This window comes from Rhinolophus hipposideros, assembly GCF_964194185.1.
Source record: "Rhinolophus hipposideros genome assembly, chromosome: 17".
In the NCBI taxonomy this organism is placed as follows: domain Eukaryota; kingdom Metazoa; phylum Chordata; class Mammalia; order Chiroptera; family Rhinolophidae; genus Rhinolophus; species Rhinolophus hipposideros.
In genome coordinates this window covers 20,066,576-20,087,842 of record NC_138063.1, presented here as the reverse complement: position 1 = coordinate 20,087,842, position 21,267 = coordinate 20,066,576, and the positions used below count along the sequence as shown (strand labels likewise).

Below are 21,267 nucleotides of genomic sequence, written 5' to 3'. Positions count from 1 at the left end.
AGCTGGTAAGGAAGCAAAATTCTTTCATCACATTTTTTGGTCCTTTCTATCAATTTGACATGGAATATGCTCTTCAAGTGAATTCTCATATCCTGTATTATAATACTCAGTATTTTACACAGTATGTTTAACACTGAAAAAATGGCTACCAAATACCTCGTGAATCCTGCTATCAACCTGTAAAAAAATGGTGCCAAGGGGACATTTCTTTTGCAGACAGCAAGCACCTGGCTACTTCAGGGATATTTACAATTTTATTAATAGCCGATAGTTATCTATATATTATGTATTTCAAATATATAATAAAAGCACTGATGTTTACACATTAGTTGTAATGAAGTTGCCATAGGAGTTTTTAATCTATAAGCAAAAATTGGGAACCCATTTAATCACATAGTGAAGAATCGTGTACATTTAAGTGATGTCTGGCAATGGTACCTTAAAATTACTTATAACACTCCAGGAACTGAGTTCAGGCAGCCCTAAAATCTAAGCCTGTCAGAGGGACGGGACGCCTCAAAAACTGAGCTGAAAAAAACACCTATTCTTTTAGTCATTCTCATCAGGAACATGCTGTAATTGTGACTAGTTGCATGGACCTGGTGGGCAGGCGGTTAGCAGCTGAGAGGAACCAAGAGGTTATAAATATCTTCTTGAGAATGGCAGAGGGTACACCTTAGAGAACTTGATTAGGCTGTATCATGGGCAGTGGGTGGCTGTTAAAGACTTAAAGGACAGGGAAGCTTGTCATGCTGCTGTATTCTCTCATTCTGTGACGCCATCTCTATGTACTCTGGTTCCTACACTGTAAAATGCCTACCTTTGCCTGCGTCTGGTGACATCTCCCCATCAATCTCTCAAACATCACCTTTAAGTATACCCTCTGCGGAAAATAATTATTCTTTCAAATATTATAAAGTACAGAAAAGGCATGAAATGTTTAGTACAATACTTACAAGACTTTCCATATCTGTGCGAGCCAGCATGTATGTTCTAATATTACTGTTTTGATGGAGCAACGTATACAAGAGGAGAGTTGCTTGATCAGATGTCTGCTGTTCACACAGAGCCGTGTACAAACTGTTAAAATTAATCTGGAAAGCATGTGGAATTGACGAGGGGAAAGGACTGTTATCTGGATTACAGAAAACACAAAAATTTTAAAATATTACATCAGTATTTTCTGGACAGTGCCTTATATAAACAAAATAAAAGCCCTGCTAACATATATAATTCAATTCCCATCAATTCTGTATAAGTCACTACATTTCAGATTCAAAAATTTCAATTTATAGGTTAAGTTTCACTTACAAAAGAGTTAATATAAAACATGGTGACTGTAGTTAGTAACACTGTATTATACAACTTACGTTTGCTGAGAGTAGAACTGAAATGTTCTCACCAAAAAAAAGAGGAAAAAACTGGAACAATTTATTTCTCGATACTATCTAAACCACAGCTTTCCAATGATTATAAATATGTGTGCAAGTAACACTTACCAGAGTAAATTTTTATTAAAAAATTGTTAAATATTTTTTAAAAAATTAACTAAGTCACGTGATTTGACTTCATTATGATTTTTACATTAATATAGCTGAATAAAATTAGCTATAAAAACATGAGCTTAAATAAACAGAGCTATGGGGCTAGACAAAAGGCCCTCTAATATAACAATTTAACCATGACTTTGAGTTTTGTTACCAAAATAAGATGACCACCAAGTCCTAAATAAAAATATCGACAGACAAAGAATATAAAAGTTTCTACGTAAAACAGAAAATTCTCTTATAAGAGAGGGTTAAAAAGAACAATCTATCATGAAGTTAATGTTTTTGAATGAATAATCCTAGATGAAGTATTCACCAATGTCAATAATCCATCTACGAAGAAAATAGATAGGATACAGTATATAATTTGGCTAGAAAATTCTTGCTAGCCCAAACTGACATAGCCTCTTTCTTACAGTTTACTGGATTTACTTAGAAACTGAAGCAAGCAAGGTTGGAAAGTCAAAACTGAAGTAAAAATGGGTCAATTGACTCTAGAGAAAATTATAACCTCATCAGTGGAACATAATAGCATGAACAGGTGATATTTTAATGAGTTTTGATAAGTAAGCACCAAGAATTTTTTTAAAAGACAGAACCACTAGCAAAAAAATCCCCCCAAAACACAGTAAACTTTAAAAACACTGCTTTAACATTGCCAAATGCTGTGCTCTTAATGGAAAAGAAATGTGTGCTAACACAATCTTTAATGGCACAGGCCTATGCCTCTCAGATTTTTCTTTCTAACCTTTACGTCTGTGAGAAGAGTGCATCTAAAAAAATGTCGTCAACTTTACTACAAAATGCCCTCAACTTTTCCTGCCACATTTCGAATAGTGGTTATTTTTCAACCCTAACTCTGTATCTTTGACACTTACAAAATAATTGTTTTGTGTGGCTGACTTCATATTTTTGCAAGGGATGGCAAACAGAAGTGCTGCATATGCTGAGTATGCAAATATTAGAAACTACAGAAGACTGGATGGAGGAAGATTGGGGCACACTACCTCTTTACAATGGAAGCAAAGTAACACGTTCGCCAACCTGTATTATACCTGACTGCAAATGGAATGTGTGGGGTGTTTGTGGATTCACAACATCTATACATTACTAGCTAATAATTCAGTGAGTCGGTACACCATGATGGATGCTCATTTAATTCTTGTAAGGACCTTGTGAGGCAGAGATCATAATCCCTGCTTCACAAATAAACTAGTATTTACAGAATAAAAACTGGGACACGAACCTAGCTCAGCATAACTACAGCCAATGTTCTGAATGGCTATACCACACAGTCTCCCAAAAGATGATAATTGCAGGGAGGTTCAACCCCAAATAGTAACATTTGGCTAGAACAGCAAACGTAACAATAGCAGATACCATGTAATGAACACCTGCTACGTTGCAAAAAGCTGAGCTAATCGTCTAAAAACCTTACCTTGCTTGGTACTTATACAAGTACTCTTAGAGACATTATCTCCATTTTACCAACAAAGTCATTGAGGCTTATTGAGATTAAGAAAGTTATGAAAAGCCTCACAGCACTGAAGTGACAGAAGTGTGGCATGAAGTCAGGTCTGCTTGATTCCAAAACATGCTTTCTTAACCATTAAGCCACACTATCACTAAAGTGACTATAGTAATGGGAATAGAAATATACTATTAGATACATTAGTTTTCATTTTTTAGCTATCAAATTATTAGAGACTCCCTATTCCCTTGCAAATAATAATGCCAGAATTGACAAAGCCACAATTAACTGGAACACTCATCTACTGTCTGTAAGGAACATATATTAGAACAGCTCTTCTTACTCATCTTAATTATATTAGTATTGGATATGTCTTGACAATCTAGCTACCATATTATTCTTGCTTTAGAGTATAATTTTTTTAAAAATTGAGGAATATTGGGAAACAGTGTGTTTTTTCAGGATGTCAAGTCGTTTTCAATCTAGTTGTGGAGGGTGCAGCTCACTGGCTCATACGGGACTTGAACTGGGAACCTTGGTGTTATGAGCACCTAACCACGGAGCTAACTGGCTGCCCACCAGTGGCCCAGCTCTAAGCTCAAGCTGTTCCTTCTCACTGGCCCATGTGGGAATCGAACCAGCAACCTTGCTATTAAGAGCTTGTGCTCTAACCAACTGAGCCATCTGGCCGCCCCTAGAGTATAATTTTTAAATAAAAGATTACTGTTGCAACATGGAACTATCTGCTCATGTTCTACTTCAGGGTTTGACAAGTTATGGCCCAGAGGCAGCCCCCTTGCCTGCTCTGGAAATAAAGTTTTACCGGAACCATCCAGGCTCACTCGCTTATGTATTATCTATGCCTGCTTTTGTGCTACAACAGCAGAGTTAAAAGGTGGTGACAGAGACCACATGGCCCCGCCAAGCCACCTGCCCCTTTGAAGAAAATGTTTGCTGAATTCTGTTCTAATTTTTAGTTTAATAAAACTCCAACTGGAATATAGACTTTAAATGAAAAATTTCAAACAACCTATCATTTGGCGTTTTCCAGGTTAATTTTTATCCCTAACAGGTAGGACAGGAGGATCAAATTAAACACATGCTGGCTTGGTTATCTCTGAAATAAATGTAAATTTAAATGGATATAAGGAACCATAGCTGTCATCTAAGATTTATTTGACCTTCCTAAGAATATAGACAGAAAAACCTTCGTTATTCTCATCTGTAACCAATATGAAAATATACAAATCGACAGTCATCTTCACAACTAGAAGACAATAAACAGCATGGGGTAAACAATGCACTCTTTCCTCATTAGAAAGAATATTCAGAGAAAAAAACACCACAAACCTTGTGTGTTCTTAAAGGACATAATGGCCTGTCGGTAGGGGTTTGGTGCGTCTGCAGCATCTGTCAGGTTGGCAAGCACCAGCAGAAGCAGGAGACTTTGGTTGGCCAGAGGGGAAGCAAGTGCTGGAGCGGCAGCTGCTTTGCTGCCCACACCGCCCAGTGTGAAGACAGTCCAGAGGCCAGCTTGAGAAGAAAACATACAGTTAAGTTGTGTTGGGACTAGTAAGATGATATATAATATTCTACACTTTTTCATATTTAAAAGTTTGAAATAACACTCTCTTTTTTGATTAGGAAAGTAAAACAAGTCTATTATTTGGAAATTGTCATATTACCCAAGGATATAAAATTTTAAAAGACGATATTATTCCCTATTCCCATAATTCCATTCCCACTTTCTATAGACAACCACTATTAAGCTTCTAATATATCTTTCTATATTTTCTTTATATCTCAAACATATGCATATTCATAAGAATTTGAAAACCAAAGCAAAATGTTAAAATATCTAGGAAAACAAAAAATACCAAATTGGCCTGAAAGACAAAAAAGTATGAATGGACAAATAATCTTAGAAGAGTGCAACAAAGAGTAAAAGAGCTAACTCTAAAAACAAACCAACTCCAGATTTTTTTTTACGAGTATGTCTACCAAACCTTCAAAGTATGGATAATTCTCATATTATATAAGCAGTTCCAAAGTACAGACATGAATCATATCTACAAAACTCAATTGACAAAGCCAGAAAAACCTCCTTGATATAGAAACTGCATAAAGACTGCATTTAAAACAAAACAGAGAAATGAATAGAGATGGTCAAATCAGGGAAAAGAAGATGAGATCCAAGAGAAAATTTTAAAAGAATAAATGCATCATGATCAAGAAGGGTTTGCCTCTGAAATGCAAGAATGGTTCACCATTAAATAATTTATTAATTTATTTCTCTTCATTTAAAAAGGATGGAGGAAAAGAAAATACGGCAATCTCAATAGAGGCCAATTGTTTTCGATTAAATGTAAAACCTATCTTAATTTAAAGAAAAAGAATTCTTACAAACTAGAACCGGAAACAAACCTCTTGGTTTCTAAAGTCTATCTAATCAGAAATCCACAGTAGTCAAACATTGGGAGAATTTCCATTAAGATTACCCACATCAGCATTGTATTGCTGGTGCTCCAAGCAAAAGGCATTAAGGCAAGAAAAAAAGAACCAATAAAATAAATAAGAAAATCATTTCAATATTTGCAAGCAATCTGTTTGTGCACTATCCAATCGAGTAGCTACTCCGGTTTTTGGGCACTCGAAATGGAGATATGTAGTCCAAATTGTATTGTGCCATAAGTATAAAATAACACACTGAATCCCAAAGATTGAATACAAAAAAAAAGTACAAATCTGTCACTAAGTGTTAATATTGATTACATGTTGAAATTATAATATTTTAGATATGCTGCATTAAAGTGTATTAAAAATCAACATATGAAAACAAAAGCCTGCCTATATATGAGCAATAAATAATTAGAAAGTCCAATCACAATAGCAACAAATACAGTAAAATATTTAAGAATAAATACAAAAGAAATGTGTAAGACTTTTAGGCAGACAAGGTCATATGAGATCTGAATTAATATAGAGGTACAACATATTTCTGGACAAAAAGACTGACTACTACAAAACTGACCCTAAATTAATCTAAAATTTAGTATAATCACTATCAAAATAGAGGAATTTATGTAATACTTCATAATACAGTGTAAGTAAAACATTGCTGGATGTGAAAATACGTAAGAAAAATTTTTGGGAAGGACTAATCTGGAAAGGAATGCTCCTAGTTAAATAGCAAAACTTTTATAAAGCTCTATTCATTTAAAATAGCTCAATGGAACAGATATGCATTCAGAAACGTGTTTGAGAATTAACCTTCTGATACAGGTAGTTTCCAAATCACTAAGAAAAAGATAAAATTCTATAAATGTCTTTGGGACAATAGAATTTAATCATTTCCCCAGTACTGAATTATCGAAGTACATGTATAAACCTTGACTTGAGAAAGCCTCTGTCTCAAAATTCAAGAAGATATAAAAAATAGTAATTTGACTACTTAAAAAGTAAATATTTATGTAATTCACTGGATCACAAACAAGACAAATAACAGAGATGGAGAAAACATATGCAACATATAAAACAAAAAAGAATATTTATTTTTTTAAAAAGACCTCCTGCAAATCAGCAGGAGAAAGAAAGCTAACAGTTCAAAACAAAAATAGGCAATAAAAGTTCCAAAGCAATGAAAAGAGAAAGTTAATTAATTTATACAATGAGATGATCCATGAGAATATAAGTTTTTAAAAGATTTACAACACCCAGTGTGGTTAAAGGTTCAGAAAATTACCAACAGTGAGGGATCGAAATGGTACTGAAATTTTGGAAGACGTTTGCCAGTTCTCATTAAATTAAAAGTGTACATCTCTGTCAATCCACCAATTTTTTTTTCTTGTGCTAGAGACCATCTGAACAGGTACACAAAGATTCATGAACAGGAATACTTCCGTAATTTGCTTGTAATTTTCAGATAATAAAAACAATGTAGATGTTCACCAAGAGCGAATGGTTAATGAACTGGTTAATTCATACTATGGAATACAATATACAGAGGTAGATATCTATGGATTCACAAGGAAATATCTCTATGGTATGCAGTTAAGTTAAAAAAAATAAATAAAATTGCTGAGGGCCGGCCCGGTGGCTCAGGCGGTTGGAGCTCCATGCTCCTAACGCCAAAGGCTGCTGGTTCAATTCCCACATGGGCCAGTGGGTTCTCTCAACCACAAGGTTGCCAGATCGACTCCCGCAAGGGATGGTGGGCTGTGCCCCCTTCAACTAACAAGGGAAACTGGACCTGGAGCTTAACTGCGCTCTCCACAACTATGGTTGAAAGGACAACAACTTGACTTGGAAAAAATCCTGGAAGTACACACAGTTCCCCAATAAAGTCCTGTTCCCCTTCCCCAATAAAATCTTACAAAAGAAAAAAAAAAGGTTGCTGAAAAATTGAGGTTAATAATTTAAAAATCACTCGCCAAATATATGTATATTTGCGTACGTGGGTGTGTTTTATAAACAGGAAGGACAAAGTGTGCATCATACTGGTAACAGAAATTACCTCTGGCATGGAATTCAAGGACTTGCCTTATTTGTATAGTTAACTTTTCTGCAATAATATATTCGTTTCATGTATTTCTTTAAAAATAAATGCCAAATAACAAAATTAAAACAACTAAACAATAGAGATTCAATCAGTCTAGGTTATGTAAAGTATGGAAAAAACTCATCAGCATAACATTAAGTGAAAGGTAAATCATACAACACGCACACACACAAAAGCCCCCTTTCTTAAAAAATTGTAAATCAATGTATCTATGAATGGAAATGCACCTACAGGTGCCTGGTGGGGTGTACTGTTGACAGTGGTTACCTCTGATCATAAAGAAGAGAGGAGGAGTGAAGATGATTTGAAGGTGTTTCGTATTTTGTTTAGTGTTTACTTGTTTGATTCATTTATAACACAGATATATTCAAGTATAATTTAAGCAATTCAGAAATAATAAGGAAAGAAGTAAGGGAAAAAAGAAAAATTCCTGGTCACCAACCCTAGAAAATGTGATGAACACACTGGAGCTAGAGATACACCCTTATGGTTTTTATTTTTAAAAAGCACCTCGTGACAATTTTTGGAGGGGTAGTCACCAACATATTAATGCTGATCAGATCTAGTATGGTGGCAATGGGCATGATATTTTAATATTACTTATTACAATGGGCAGATGCCATTTTTATAAGAGCAACTTTGTTAAGAAATGCTTTTGTAAATGAATTTAACATGGATAGCAAGTTAAGCAAAACTGATAGATTTGGGGCGGCCGGATGGCTCTGTTGGTTAGAGCGCGAGCTCTGAACAACATGGTTGCCAGTTTGATTCTCACATGGGCCAGTGAGCTGCACCCTCCACAATTAGATTGAAGGACAACTACTTGGAGCTGATGGGCTCTGGAGAAACACACTGTTCTCCAATATTCCTCAATAAAAAATAATAATAAAAAACTGATAGATTTGAGTTTTCCAACTAACGCAGGCAGATAATTTTTATTTCTTCTTTATATTGCAAACTCAGTGTGAACACTTGTGCATTTCTAATATTTTGCATTTTTTTATAGAACACATGGTGTGAAACTACCTCATAGATATCCTATCAATATATCCTTTCTTACATAATTGTGGTCCTGAAAATCTCAAACTTTTTCTGTGACTCACTAGAATGATTTCACGACTAAGTCTTCAGAAGCTGTTATTTGGAAGGGCAGGGGGTAAACAGCCTACCCGCCCAAGTTTCAGAGGTCCTGAGAGAACATAGGGAACCTCAAAGTGCCTGGCCTACCTGGTATAAACCTTCAGTGTAGATACAAGCAAACTGGGGCCCAGCCAAACAAATCAACAGCAAGTATTTTTTAAACTATTATTAATAATGTAGGAAGAATTTTAAGATGATTGAGGGAAGACAGAAAAGTTTCTGTTAAGTACTGTGCTCCATCCTTTTCATTAGAAAAATCTGGATATTTGTATAAACACTATCAACTAATAACTGATCATTACACATCACAAATTTAAATTTATTCAAAATAATGTTCAAAATATAGTTGAGAAACTTGAGGCATTTAATAAGGAAATCAAAAATTATATAAGAAGGGTGGTCGGTTAGCTCAGTTGGTTAGAGCATGGTGTTAATGACACCAGTTCGATCCCCGCATAGGCCATTGTGAGCTGTGCCCTCCTTAAATTAAAAAAATAATAATAAATTGTATAAGAAAGTATACTCAATAGCAAAGTATTCTTTACTTTGGTTTGATATTTTGTTTATCTTAACCTTTAAAAAAATTTTTCAGTCGCTTCCTTCCACTCAGAATATGCTCCATAACTGTCTACCCCTATATGCACCACTATATGTTCCAGGATGGCAAGCAAAGAAAAATACAATTAGAAAGTTCAATCTGCAACAAAAATAATCACAAAATGCTCTCCAAGGTAAAATATAAGTGTTTGAGGGTTTTTTGGCTTCTCTTCACAGCGGTGCATGTTCACTCCTAGGAGAAATAAGAATTGACTACCACTGGACAAATTTCACAAACAAAATTCTGATTCTCTTTTCACACACTTCACTCTCCTTTTTTTTCCCCTTCAAGTTTTTCCAAGAGGGCTGAGAAGCTGCTTACAATGTCAGATAAATCAACATTTTATCGAGAAGCTATCACCCTACTCCACCCACAAACACAGCCCTCCTTCCTTTCTCTGGTAAATATGACTGCTATAATGCCTTTCCTTATAGGGAGAAAGGAGGCAGCCTGCCATTGCCTACATTGTAGTTTAAACTGGCCCATGATACTGGACCAGAATTCTTCCAAAAGTTCATTTCTTTTTGCTGATCCAAGCCTATGATCTATGACCCAAGAATCTTAGTGGAATTGCATTTTCCTGTGGGCAAAAAAACCTTCTCTCTTCCAGAAAAATAAGGGAAAGTTACAGTATATTTCCTTCTGTTCTAAAAACCAAATTAAGGATCGTCTCCAAAGTTTTTTAATTGTATCCCTCAGGTCCTCCAAATAAACTCTTAAAATAAAATTCAGCTAACTAAAAAGTACTGAAATTAACTAAAACAACAAATGTGGTGTTGATGATTCAATTTTTTTCAAAGTAGTGATTCAACAGTATTCATCCTTAACAATAAAAATGTGAGGAAGATACAAAGTGTGACAAACTAAAACATCAATAAAAATAATCATCATGGTGGAAAAAAAGAACTCTCATTTTAAAAAATGTTGAACTCCAACATTACAAAATAATAAACATTATTTTATTAAGACAACAAAATTATTTTTTCACATTAATAAACGTGCTACTTGCCAAACCATAATTGAATTCTTATGTCTAACAAATATGTTACAAAACACTAATTGTTCAATCAGAACTATACAAAAAAATACTATACAACAGTCATCCATAGTTATAATAATCTGGAAAAGGGTCATATTCATATACTTGAACCTGTAATATTGTCACAAACCAGATATCATGAAAGAAGTAAGGAGAAGGCAGGTCAGCTATTAGAAGCACGGATGAAAATTCTACTACAGACATTTCAATCAACACAGATAAAAGGAGAATCAGTCAATAAACATGTAATGAGTGCCTATTAGGGTTAGGCCCTATGCCAGGTACCAAAAATACAAAGTAGAAAAAAATCATACCTTGCTTTTGAGGAAGTTAATAGCAGACAGGGTAGATGAGCATTCAAACAACTACAAACCAATTTTAATTGCCATAACGATCCAACACACATATTATTTAAAATACTCATGCTTTTCCTATACAAGTGTAGTGAAGTAATAAGGGAAGACAGGGTCACCAATAAAGGTACTGAACATGCATTCCAGGGTAAATTTTGTGGCAGAGTCCGCTAGCTACCTGACTCCAACACCTTGTTCCTTTTCTTCCTTTTTAAATAAAATGTCCAGGGATTTAAAGCTGGACAGGGCAGCATTTCCCAATCTTCCTCACAGCAAGCTACGGCCAAGTGACTAAAATCTAGCAAACGGGATATCACTGAGAGTAGTATATGCAAGTTTTCAGTTATATCCTTAAAAGAAAGCTGTTTTCTCTTCATATCCTCACCCTTGCAGAATCCCAGCAACGTGGCACAGAGGCATTTGACTTTGTGCATGAGGACACTACCCAGGAGACTGGCAAAACAAGATAGGAGGAACTCTGGCCCCTGGATGACCTCATGAAGCAAACCTGCCTGGACCAACTTACAGTCACTTGAGAGAGATGCAAACCTTCTTGAAGCCATTTGTTTAAGCCACTGGTACCAGATCTCTAAAGCCAAACCAATATCCTAAATAATACAATTGCGTACTTAAAGTTTCAGAACATCACTTGGTTAGAGACTTTTTGTAACAAATCAGAAATTTAAAAAATTCGTTGCCCATCATAATTTTTAAGAACGTTTTAGCATAAATATGCTCTTGTAAAAATTAGAGAGAGATCCCATGTACCCTTTATCCAGTTTTATTTAAAGGTAATATCTTACAAAACCACAGTACAATATCACAACCAGGATACTGACATTGATACAGTCAAAATACAGAATGATTCCATCATCAGTTAGGAACATCTGCATGGAGAAAATAATGGTCTAATGATTATAGCTTCTTTGAAGTCGATTTCTTTCAAAGGGTCTCAGCTAACCTATATTCCAGCTGCACAGAAAAATTACTGTAACCAAATATATACTGACTACCTGTGCATTTTATTCATTCAAGTCATCATTTATTAAGGCCTGCTACAAACTGGGCAAAATGCAAGAAACTGGATTAGTCACAGCATCACATAGAAAGTGATGCTGTATCAATGGAGTTTACAGTTTAAGGCGAAACAGAGGCCATGAAGCAGAGAGAAAAAATAAATAAATTGCAATAAGTTTGTGGGAGAGAAAAGAATGTTACCTAAATGTCATGATGATCCTTGAAGAAAAAAAAGTTTAGAAATCAATGAATAGAACTGACCATTGGTTTATGGACTTTTTTATAAGTTTACAAAGTCAACCAAACATGCAATTGCACTTCCTTCCTTTCTAAAAATTTCTTCCATTTCTCTTTACTTTCCTGTTTGCTTGGAAAATCCTTCAAGGTCCAAATCACATCCGTTCATTCTAATACCTGAAGCAAAAAATAACTATTCTCTCTTCTCTGCTCTCACAGAACTTTGGTTACATCTCTATTACTGCACCTACCACTGTCTGACTTTGACTAAAGTATGCTACATACGCACAAGTGTTCCTGTGGACTTCTTGATGGAAAAGAGCTATATATCTTTTTCATGTTTTATATTCTTTGGAAGGCTCCAACTTACAAAATTAATTTGTTCCTTTATTTACTTATTTCACTTTATTTTTTTACTTCACTTTCCAAAATATGTAATAACACAGATTTCATATTTGATATTTTAAAAGTCTATAAATATAGTTTTACATTTGCTATTTAAAGGAAATGTATATTATTTTTAAAGTTCTAAATATAGGTGTCAAAAATTGGCTGTAATCCTATTATTTAAAATTATAATACTTTACTGCTGATGAGGTTACTAGGAGATGTGTACTTTCAGACACTAGTGGTAGGATTGTAAATGGGCACAATCTTTATAAAGGAAAATCTGGCAATGTGTATCACAAGTATTAAAAATATGCAGATTTCTTGGCCCAGCAAGTCCAGTTTTACAATTTATTCTACGGAATGAATATGAAGACAAATTAAAAGGCTGCTCATCTTAAGACTCAGCAAAAATGTATACAGTTAAATGCCAATAAGAAAGAATTGGTTAATTGTGATGTATTCAACAGAATTGAAAACTAAGCCCATGGTTAGAAAATCCAGGCATATCACCCAGAATATCAACAAGGTTAACATTTTCTCAGAATGTCATCTAGTTTTTAATATCCAAACTTCCTAGAATATATCACTCAGTTTAATGCTTTTAAACTGATTTTTATAAAATAATCTTTTATATGTATATCTCTAAAACTCAAAACATTTTAAATAAAACAATGTGTGGGGGGATCAAGTTTCATTACAAATATAATTGGTATGGCAGAATTGTTGACATTTTGAGAACTGAACTGAGTGTAAAAAAAGGAGACGCATGTCTCAGATGTTCTTGGTACTAAGAGAGCATCACAGCATAAGCGCCAGTGTGAGTCATCTCCGGCAATGGGCACGCAGACTAAACAGGTTTCCACAGATCTTTCACGTTGAGCCTTTGTTTTGTTAAATGTTATACACTGGAGGCAAAAGCTGAAAAGGTGTTAAAGAAAATTCTGGCAAAGGGTGCAAAATAGGTGAGGAAAAAACTGACTAGAATGGAAAAGAATATGCTACTATTTACAAAGCAACTGTTTGTTCACAATCATTATTTGATCAAGAAACCACCATTTAAGCATTTTATATAAAACACACTGTTTTGCTACTTAAATATAGGCCTTTAGTGTACTTTAGGAAACTAGCTGAATATTTTGGGTTATTGTATATATTGTAATTGTTAAAACTTAAAACAATGGTAAATAGGTTCCAGATTAGCATTTTTAGCAGAATGTCTAATTTTCATGAATGGATTACCGATGTTAAGTGGTAGATATCTGCACTGTATAAACTACATTGGAGGGGCTGGCTGTCAGGGTTTGATTACAAAGAGACACAAGGGGTCTTCTGGGGTGATCGAAGTGTTCAATATCTTCATTATGGTGGTTATTATGTGACAGTATGTACTTGTTAAAACTAATAGAAATGTGTATACAACAGGGAAATTTTACTGTATACAAATTATATCTCAATAATCTCAACTCTATCCTTTCCCTCTCCAAAATAGTATTGGCATGGATGTGGAGCAACTGGAACTCTCATATACTCTAGTGAGAGTGTAAATTGGGGCAAATACTTTGGAAAATAGTTTAATTATAACTACTACAGTTGAATAATGCACAACTAATATCGAGCAAATCCACTCATTTTTATACCCAACAAAAAACTTATACATGTGTATAGACATGTAAAAGAATGTACATAGCAGCATTATTTTAAAAGCCGAAAGTTGGAAATAAATCGAATACACATTACAATATAAAGGATAAATAAAATGTGGGGTAGTCTTAAAATGGAATAATATATAATATATATAAAATAATATATATATATTATATATTATATATATAATATAATATATATAATAATATAATATTATATATTATATATAATATATAAAATATATATATTTATAATATATATAAAATAAAAAATATATAATAATATAATATATAATATATTATAATTAATATATAATTATATATAATAAATATATATTATATAATATATATAAATATATATTATATATAAATATGTATTATATATATAAATAATATATAAAAATGAACTATGCTTCGTGTAAAAACTTGGCTGAATTTCACAAATAAGCAAGAGAAGGAAGACACAAAAGAACACATAGCATATGATTCCATTTATATAAAGTTCAAAGCTAATCTGTAGTACTAGAAGTTGGGATAGTGGTTTCCTCTGCCATTGGTAGGGGACAGTGATTAGAAGAGGGAATGGGAGAATGCGTGAGAAACGTTTCGGGGGTACTGGAATTACCTGACCTGATTGGTAAGTACATGTGTTCATTCACTTGATGACAATAAATTGAGCTATATACTAATTGTGCACTCTTTTGTATGTTACACTTAAATAAAAATGTTTACCATTAAGAAATAGAAAAAACAGTATGCATCCCTTTAATTTAGATGATGATGACAGGTATATACCACAATGCTCAAAGTAGTTATCTTTGATTACCGGAACTAAAAGTGATTTGTTTTGCTCATTATAGAACGCTTTGATTACTAAAATGAGCATGTAGTACAAAAGAAAACATAAATTGAAAAAAGTTCACAGGATATCCTTAGGACAATATTTCTTAAAAAAAATATATTAAAATGTTCGTTTGATGAAAGAAAAATCATATTTCATGTTATATCTTTATTAAAGGGCAGAGTCCTCAAGTACCTCTTTTTCTATGTAATCAACTTACGTGTTAAGAAAACATGATCTCTAGTAATTACTTTTGTTATTTTAAAATAACTGTAAAACAGCAACATACACAATCTTGAATTATGTCCAATCACACTACAGTGCTAGGAAAGGGGGAAACAGTCACTAATAATTTCACTGTTTTACATGTGTTTACATTTAAAGCACTCTTCTGGTGACTGCTAGTTCCTGAAAGTTTTTAGTCAAATTCAATTTTACTAACACAGAACAACATGATATTATTGCCCCCATCCTGTGTCCCAAAAGGAATGCTTTGACCATCTCAAAAAAAAAAAAAAAGAAAAATACTCCATAAAAGAACAGAGAAAAATGTTTTAAAAATTAATTGCACAGTAAGACATTTTATCCACCTTTGTAGTTTGAAATCTGTCAGAATCTCTGATTTATAATCTGGCATAATATAAGTCATATGGAACTTTTTAAAATTTTTATTCCTTTAAGAAAAGAAAACAACTGTTAGGGAAAATTTCTTTTAAATCTACTGAAATAATTAGGTATTTATGAAGATGATACCTGTTTTCAAAAAGAAAACAATAAAATTCATCTGTCTCAGTAAAACTCTAGACTCACACGTCCCTAAAATAAACATTTATGAGAACCTAAGATGAGCCAGGAACTATATTAAACTGTAAAGCAGAAAGGAAAAAACAAAATGAGTAAGAAATCTAGCGTCTTCAGAGATAATCCTATCTCATAAGCACATGCAAAAACATTAGGCAAATTAACTGTGATCCATAAAATAAGAAAGGGGCATTGGGAGTTAAGAGGACAGACAGCCCTTCCTCTGAACAGGCCCATCCGTATCTGGTTCCAGGTAACTTCATTCCATCTGCCCCAATGTCAGCTTCTAGTGTTTCCCCAAAATCTGATGCACTGCTCCCTGATGATGTGAGGAATGGTTATGCACTGAACTTTTTAAAAGCTTCAATAGTTACATGTATTAAAAAACACACATAACTAGCAATTCAATCTCACAATTTTCAAGGACTTCACCACTTAGTGTTAATGACTGAACAAATACACTTAAAATACTGGAAAAGTGAAGTAAGTATATTGGAATTCAAGCTGCACTCACATAAGACAAAATCATGGTGGTTGCATGGATGTGGTTACGTTGGAGAAATCCGGCCCCACTTGAAGATAAATCCTCACATCACAGCTCTAAGTGTATATACCCCCACAGGAGTCCCTGTCCTCAAACCAAAAAAGCCCTGTCCCCACATTTCCCCATACATGGTCTTTAATTCCTCAGCACCATGCCATCCTTCCATCTACTAGGTTGAGGTAAAAAAACAAAGATTAGGTATGTGTATTAATGATGGAAGAGAAACATAAGTACCTTTCAACAAGCTTTAACCAGATATAACCATTCACTCCTTCTTCAGCTGAGGAAATCCAACAATGTAGTATGTCACCCCCATGAAATTACAGGGCTTTACTATGTCTAGAGTTTTCACTGTTACACCCAAACTTATTGAAGAATAAACTTATTACCTATAACAATACCAGGGATGAAAAGCAATCCATTTGGAATCTACAAATAAGTTTCTACATAGCAAAATCTTAGACTAACTGCCTATATTAGCATTCACGTTCCACTTGTGAAGAAATAAATATAAACGAAATGACTGCAGATGTAATAAAGTGTATAGTATAGATTTATTACTACCTTCACTAAGTCATTTTTTCCACAAAGGTCTCCAACTGTTGCTTTTCTGGGAATTAAAACTGGTTCCATACTAGATGGCCTCAGATAAAAGAATCGGTGAATAACTAACTACTACTCACTGGTTGAAAGTGACATTCAAGGAAAGATGGAAAGAGTTTCTTCCCCAAAGTCTGACCATTTCAGAGTTACTGATAATACCAAGAAGAAACCTTAAGTGATGGAGGATGGTGTCCCAGACTTTACAGTGTCATCTGTCACCAAAGAAGAAGATGGAAGCTTGGGAGGCACTAGGAAACTAGAATCTGAAAGGAGAGGACACGCATAAATATTTTTTAAAAACTTCCATATTAACAAATCTATAAGGTTCCCAAGACATAAATCATCAGCAAACAAAAGTTACAGGTAGTAAATGTGGGATATGCAAATAAGAATGAACACTTTACATTGGAATGGTCTAAAAGTACTCATGAAATTGAAAAAATTATTCCCAAAGCATTCAATAAGCAGTTAATAAACACACACTAACACCACTAGTTTCCAAAGTGGGAAAGGAAAGAAAACATTAGAACTCTGTTTCATCTAAAAAATATGAAGACACTAAGCTTTAGCCACATGTATTATCCAGACTGGCACTGGTACCCACACTCAGCCCATCTGTCAGGAAGTCATGTGTCATGCCAGTAACCAAGTATCCTAACAAGAGTGGGGGTCATGCCCACAATGAGAGCAACTCCTTCTCTTTCAACATGATGTTGTGGTTTACTGTGCTTAATTATGTTATCTAGGTTTAACTAAACTGACTCATAAAAATCTATTTTAAAAATAATGGAACCATAAACTGTTTTTAAACTTCCTGGCAAGGAAATCAGACAGAAAAAACATATATTAAAGATTCAAGTACGAGCAAACAACACAAAAAACAGCAGAGGCCACCCTTCTACTACCTGTGTGGGCTCTCTGTTAGACACTTTATAAGCTAAAAGGAAAGCCAATATTAATCAGATCTCTGAAGAAAACTGCCTTCCATCCATTACCAAGATATGTCCACTATTATCGACAATGAACATGGCTCTAAATATGTGCTGTTCCTTGAGACATTAAATAATGACACTATGACGCCATGGTGATTAGCAAGACATTTAAACTCATCCAGATGATTATTAACAATTTTTCTTCTCAAAAAGATTTCCTTTGATTTAACCATTTCTTATTGTTAATAAATATAATTTTAAATACTTTAAAGTTTTTATTTATCTTACCCTTTGTAAAATGTCAAATTGTAGAGGTCTCATAATGTACATAATATATTAGTATAACAATGCATTATATAATTTGTAAGTCAATTCACTTAAATCGAGGGTCTGCTTTAAAAGCTCATATTGATGGCATGTACGATCAATAAAGTTTAAAGACCACCATACTCAAGGGAATGTTGTGGGGAGGGGTGACAGAAGAGAAGGAAAGTGAAAGGGAAGAAAAAGAAGCTCCTGCCATTTAATTATGATCTACACAAATTACCACATTTACATCTTACCAAGCATTATTATCATTCACCCCATTTTTCAGATAAATTACAACTCAAAGAGGCTAACGCAGTTCCTTACTCACGTAACAGAGCTAAGCAGCTCTGTATCCATGATGTTCTAAGTCTAAAGCAGATACTCACACCCACTGCCTTTCTGGCTCCAAAACAATAAAGGGGACCCCCTGGTCTGAATTACAAGTGTAAAAGTTAACCATAGATCAGATCTTCAGCATTCGGGATATAACAGGCCTAAATTCTATTTGCTACAAGGACTAGCGTTCTATGGTCGACAATGAGTCTGGCCCCAAATTATCTTGCCAGACTTCTCTCCCACTCTTTATCTGCATCCACAGAACCCTATGTATGTTTTTGTTTTCGCTTGGATTGTTTTCTTCTACCCTCTGTTCATCTTGTACTGTATCTGCATTTCTTGATTTCCCCCTAAGGAATTATCTCTCCTAGGCCTTCTGCCCCTCTTAAGGTGAATAAACATTTACTAAATTGTCTTTGGCAGGCATGTACGGATTCTTCAATGAATAAATTGTTGTCACTACATTTAAGGTGCCCATAATCTTGAGAGGAGAGAGGCAGGAATGTCATTCTCATACTATGTACTGTGAGTCTGAGAGTCCTGTGAGGAAAAAGAGGACTAGCTCTGCTAGAGCATTCCAGGAGAGTTTCCCAAGAAGGCTGCCTGTGACCTGGGGTGTAAAGGGAGTGACAGGTCTGCAGGTACAGGAGGAAGACACTTCAGTGCACGGAATGGTACCAGACAAAGCTGGTCAGGTGTGAGGGCAGGCTGAGAGAGGCCTGATGCCAGTGCTTCTTGAAGGTATGCCCCACTGCCTAATTGTGAAGGACCACAAAAGGCCAAGAAATCAAATCCTTTCTGATGTTCTTACAAATGATGACATACAATGATATAACCTTCATTTTTGGTTTTATGTATATTAATACTGATCTATTAACTTACTAAGTCAGTAATGGGATATTATATTTGGTTTTCATAAATCTAGTGAAAACAATTACTAGATTTTACAGGAGAAACTAACCAAGTCTCCTGACATACAGTTTGGCTGCTATGCAATGCTTGTTGGTGCTGTAAAGTTCTCTGTGCACACAGACACATGCCCCACAGATGTATGGAATTCCTGTATTTGGGAGAAGAATGTTCCACTATTAAGGCATTACCCATTTTGAGTTGGTCATGGTTTTCAACTGATATATTTCAAGCTTTTTAAGTTATACATTTCTGTTAAATTAGCTTCCAAATGATCAGTTAAGACGGTTGTGGGTTCTCTGGTTAACCTTCCGGAATACTCATGCATAACTGATAAGAGACCACAATACCAGTAAGATGCCCTTCTCCTGCCAGGACACAACCAACCAGCAGGGCATAAGGGAGAAGGAGGATTCGCAGAGCTCTGAATCCTTCCGATAAGACACCTCCTTCCGAGGCCTCACCAAGACAACTATCAAAGGCTGTAATTAGATCTGATTACCTACCTGCCCCTAAAAGCTCATCAGAACTAATTGTTATTATGCCTTATACTAGTGTTTACATGGATCAGCAAAGAGACCTAAAGCTGCATCATACCTGGGCTCAACATCGCAAGGTTCAGTACGTCCCATACCCTGGCCTGGTCTCCCCATCCCAACCCTTCTGCTACACCCTCCAGAACTCACATGGTTCATCAGAAAAATATCCTCTATATTTTCAGACTCAACCTCTTTGCATGCTCCTGATCTAACAGACACCTGGGTAGTCCCCTAAGGACAGTTCTTTCTCAGAAGGCTTTTCACGTGGTGGCTTGCTTGTTCTCTCTCTACAATCTATGAACTACAGACATAACTCTCCATTACAGCTTCTAAACCATTTCTCCTCTGACATCCTAGTTACCGTAAAACACCCCATCAGACTATACTACCTTTCTTGCTGCAGTAATTTACAGACATCACTGGCATTCCTGCTCTTTTTCAAGTAATTTGAGCACCTGACTCACTGTCTTTCCCTCCACACTACTCCAGTCCTCATTTTAAACTTTTTAACATACAGTCAAGCCACCCACAATATGGCTTCTGAGGCTTGTTCTGCTTGTTCCCTTCTGCTAGCCTACCCCAACACACCCTCTTTACTAATAATAGCACTACCACTACAATTTTGAATTCATACATTCCACTCTCTGGCTACCACCTCCCCGCTCTCCAGGTCATTTCCTCTAGTTCCCCTCAAACATTTTACCTGATAGGTTCTTTCTACGATTTTTTCAGTGTCCATCACCACCCCCGTGTCCTCACTTTTCTCCTAACCCAGGTAGGATTCCGTGCATGAGCATCAGGACCACTCTACTCCCTTGCATACTCCTTCCCGACTCCCTCACTCCTCTTTGCACCCACCCCCCGTCGTATTTGCCTAGCAAAATCCCATTCTTCACCATATCCAACTCTCCACCTACTCCATGTCTCAAAGCAGCTATACGTATACATAGCTGAAGAACATGTAGCCATTCCAACTGCTCTCTAAGTTCATCACCATAGATTTCAAGTGGGCCCTCAGCTCTGCCCACCATCTCAACATTTTTCTAATCTCCAAGGGAATACCTCCCCTACAGCTCTCTCTCTAAACTTCGAACACCAATGCCCAATCTTCATGCTCAGGTGACTCTCATAGAGTCGATCAGAGAACTATATTGTTTTTCCACCTTCAAATCTATAAACCCATCTGCATCAACATGTACATATACTCTACCTTCCCTCCTTTTATAAAAGAGTGAAATATTCTTTCTCTTGTCTTTGGGAATGTCATTCTCTCTCTCTGTGATAGAATGTAAGCTCTATGAAATGCAGGCATTTAATAATATTTGCAGAATTGAATCACTCTTATCACAGTGTACAAACATGTTGTGCCATTTCCTAGCCAAAAACAAAAAAATAAAATAAAAATAAAACCTCCCTAGAATCCATGTCCCGTTCCAGTTACCGCCTTATTTTTCTGCCTG

At 35.2% G+C, this 21,267-nt stretch overlaps 1 protein-coding gene across 3 annotated transcripts in view; it reads right to left on the bottom strand.

The window, feature by feature from the left end:
- Positions 1–21,267, bottom strand: part of DYM (dymeclin) — a 275,896-nt gene that overhangs the window by 163,402 nt on the left and 91,227 nt on the right. For all 3 annotated transcript variants that reach the window (XM_081078951.1, XM_081078952.1, XM_081078950.1), the window contains exons 9-10: positions 4,369–4,551; positions 957–1,135 (exon numbers count right to left, since the gene is read on the bottom strand). In XM_081078951.1, the coding sequence (XP_080935077.1) occupies positions 957–1,135; positions 4,369–4,551 (362 nt within the window). The remainder of the gene's footprint in view (positions 1–956; positions 1,136–4,368; positions 4,552–21,267) is intronic.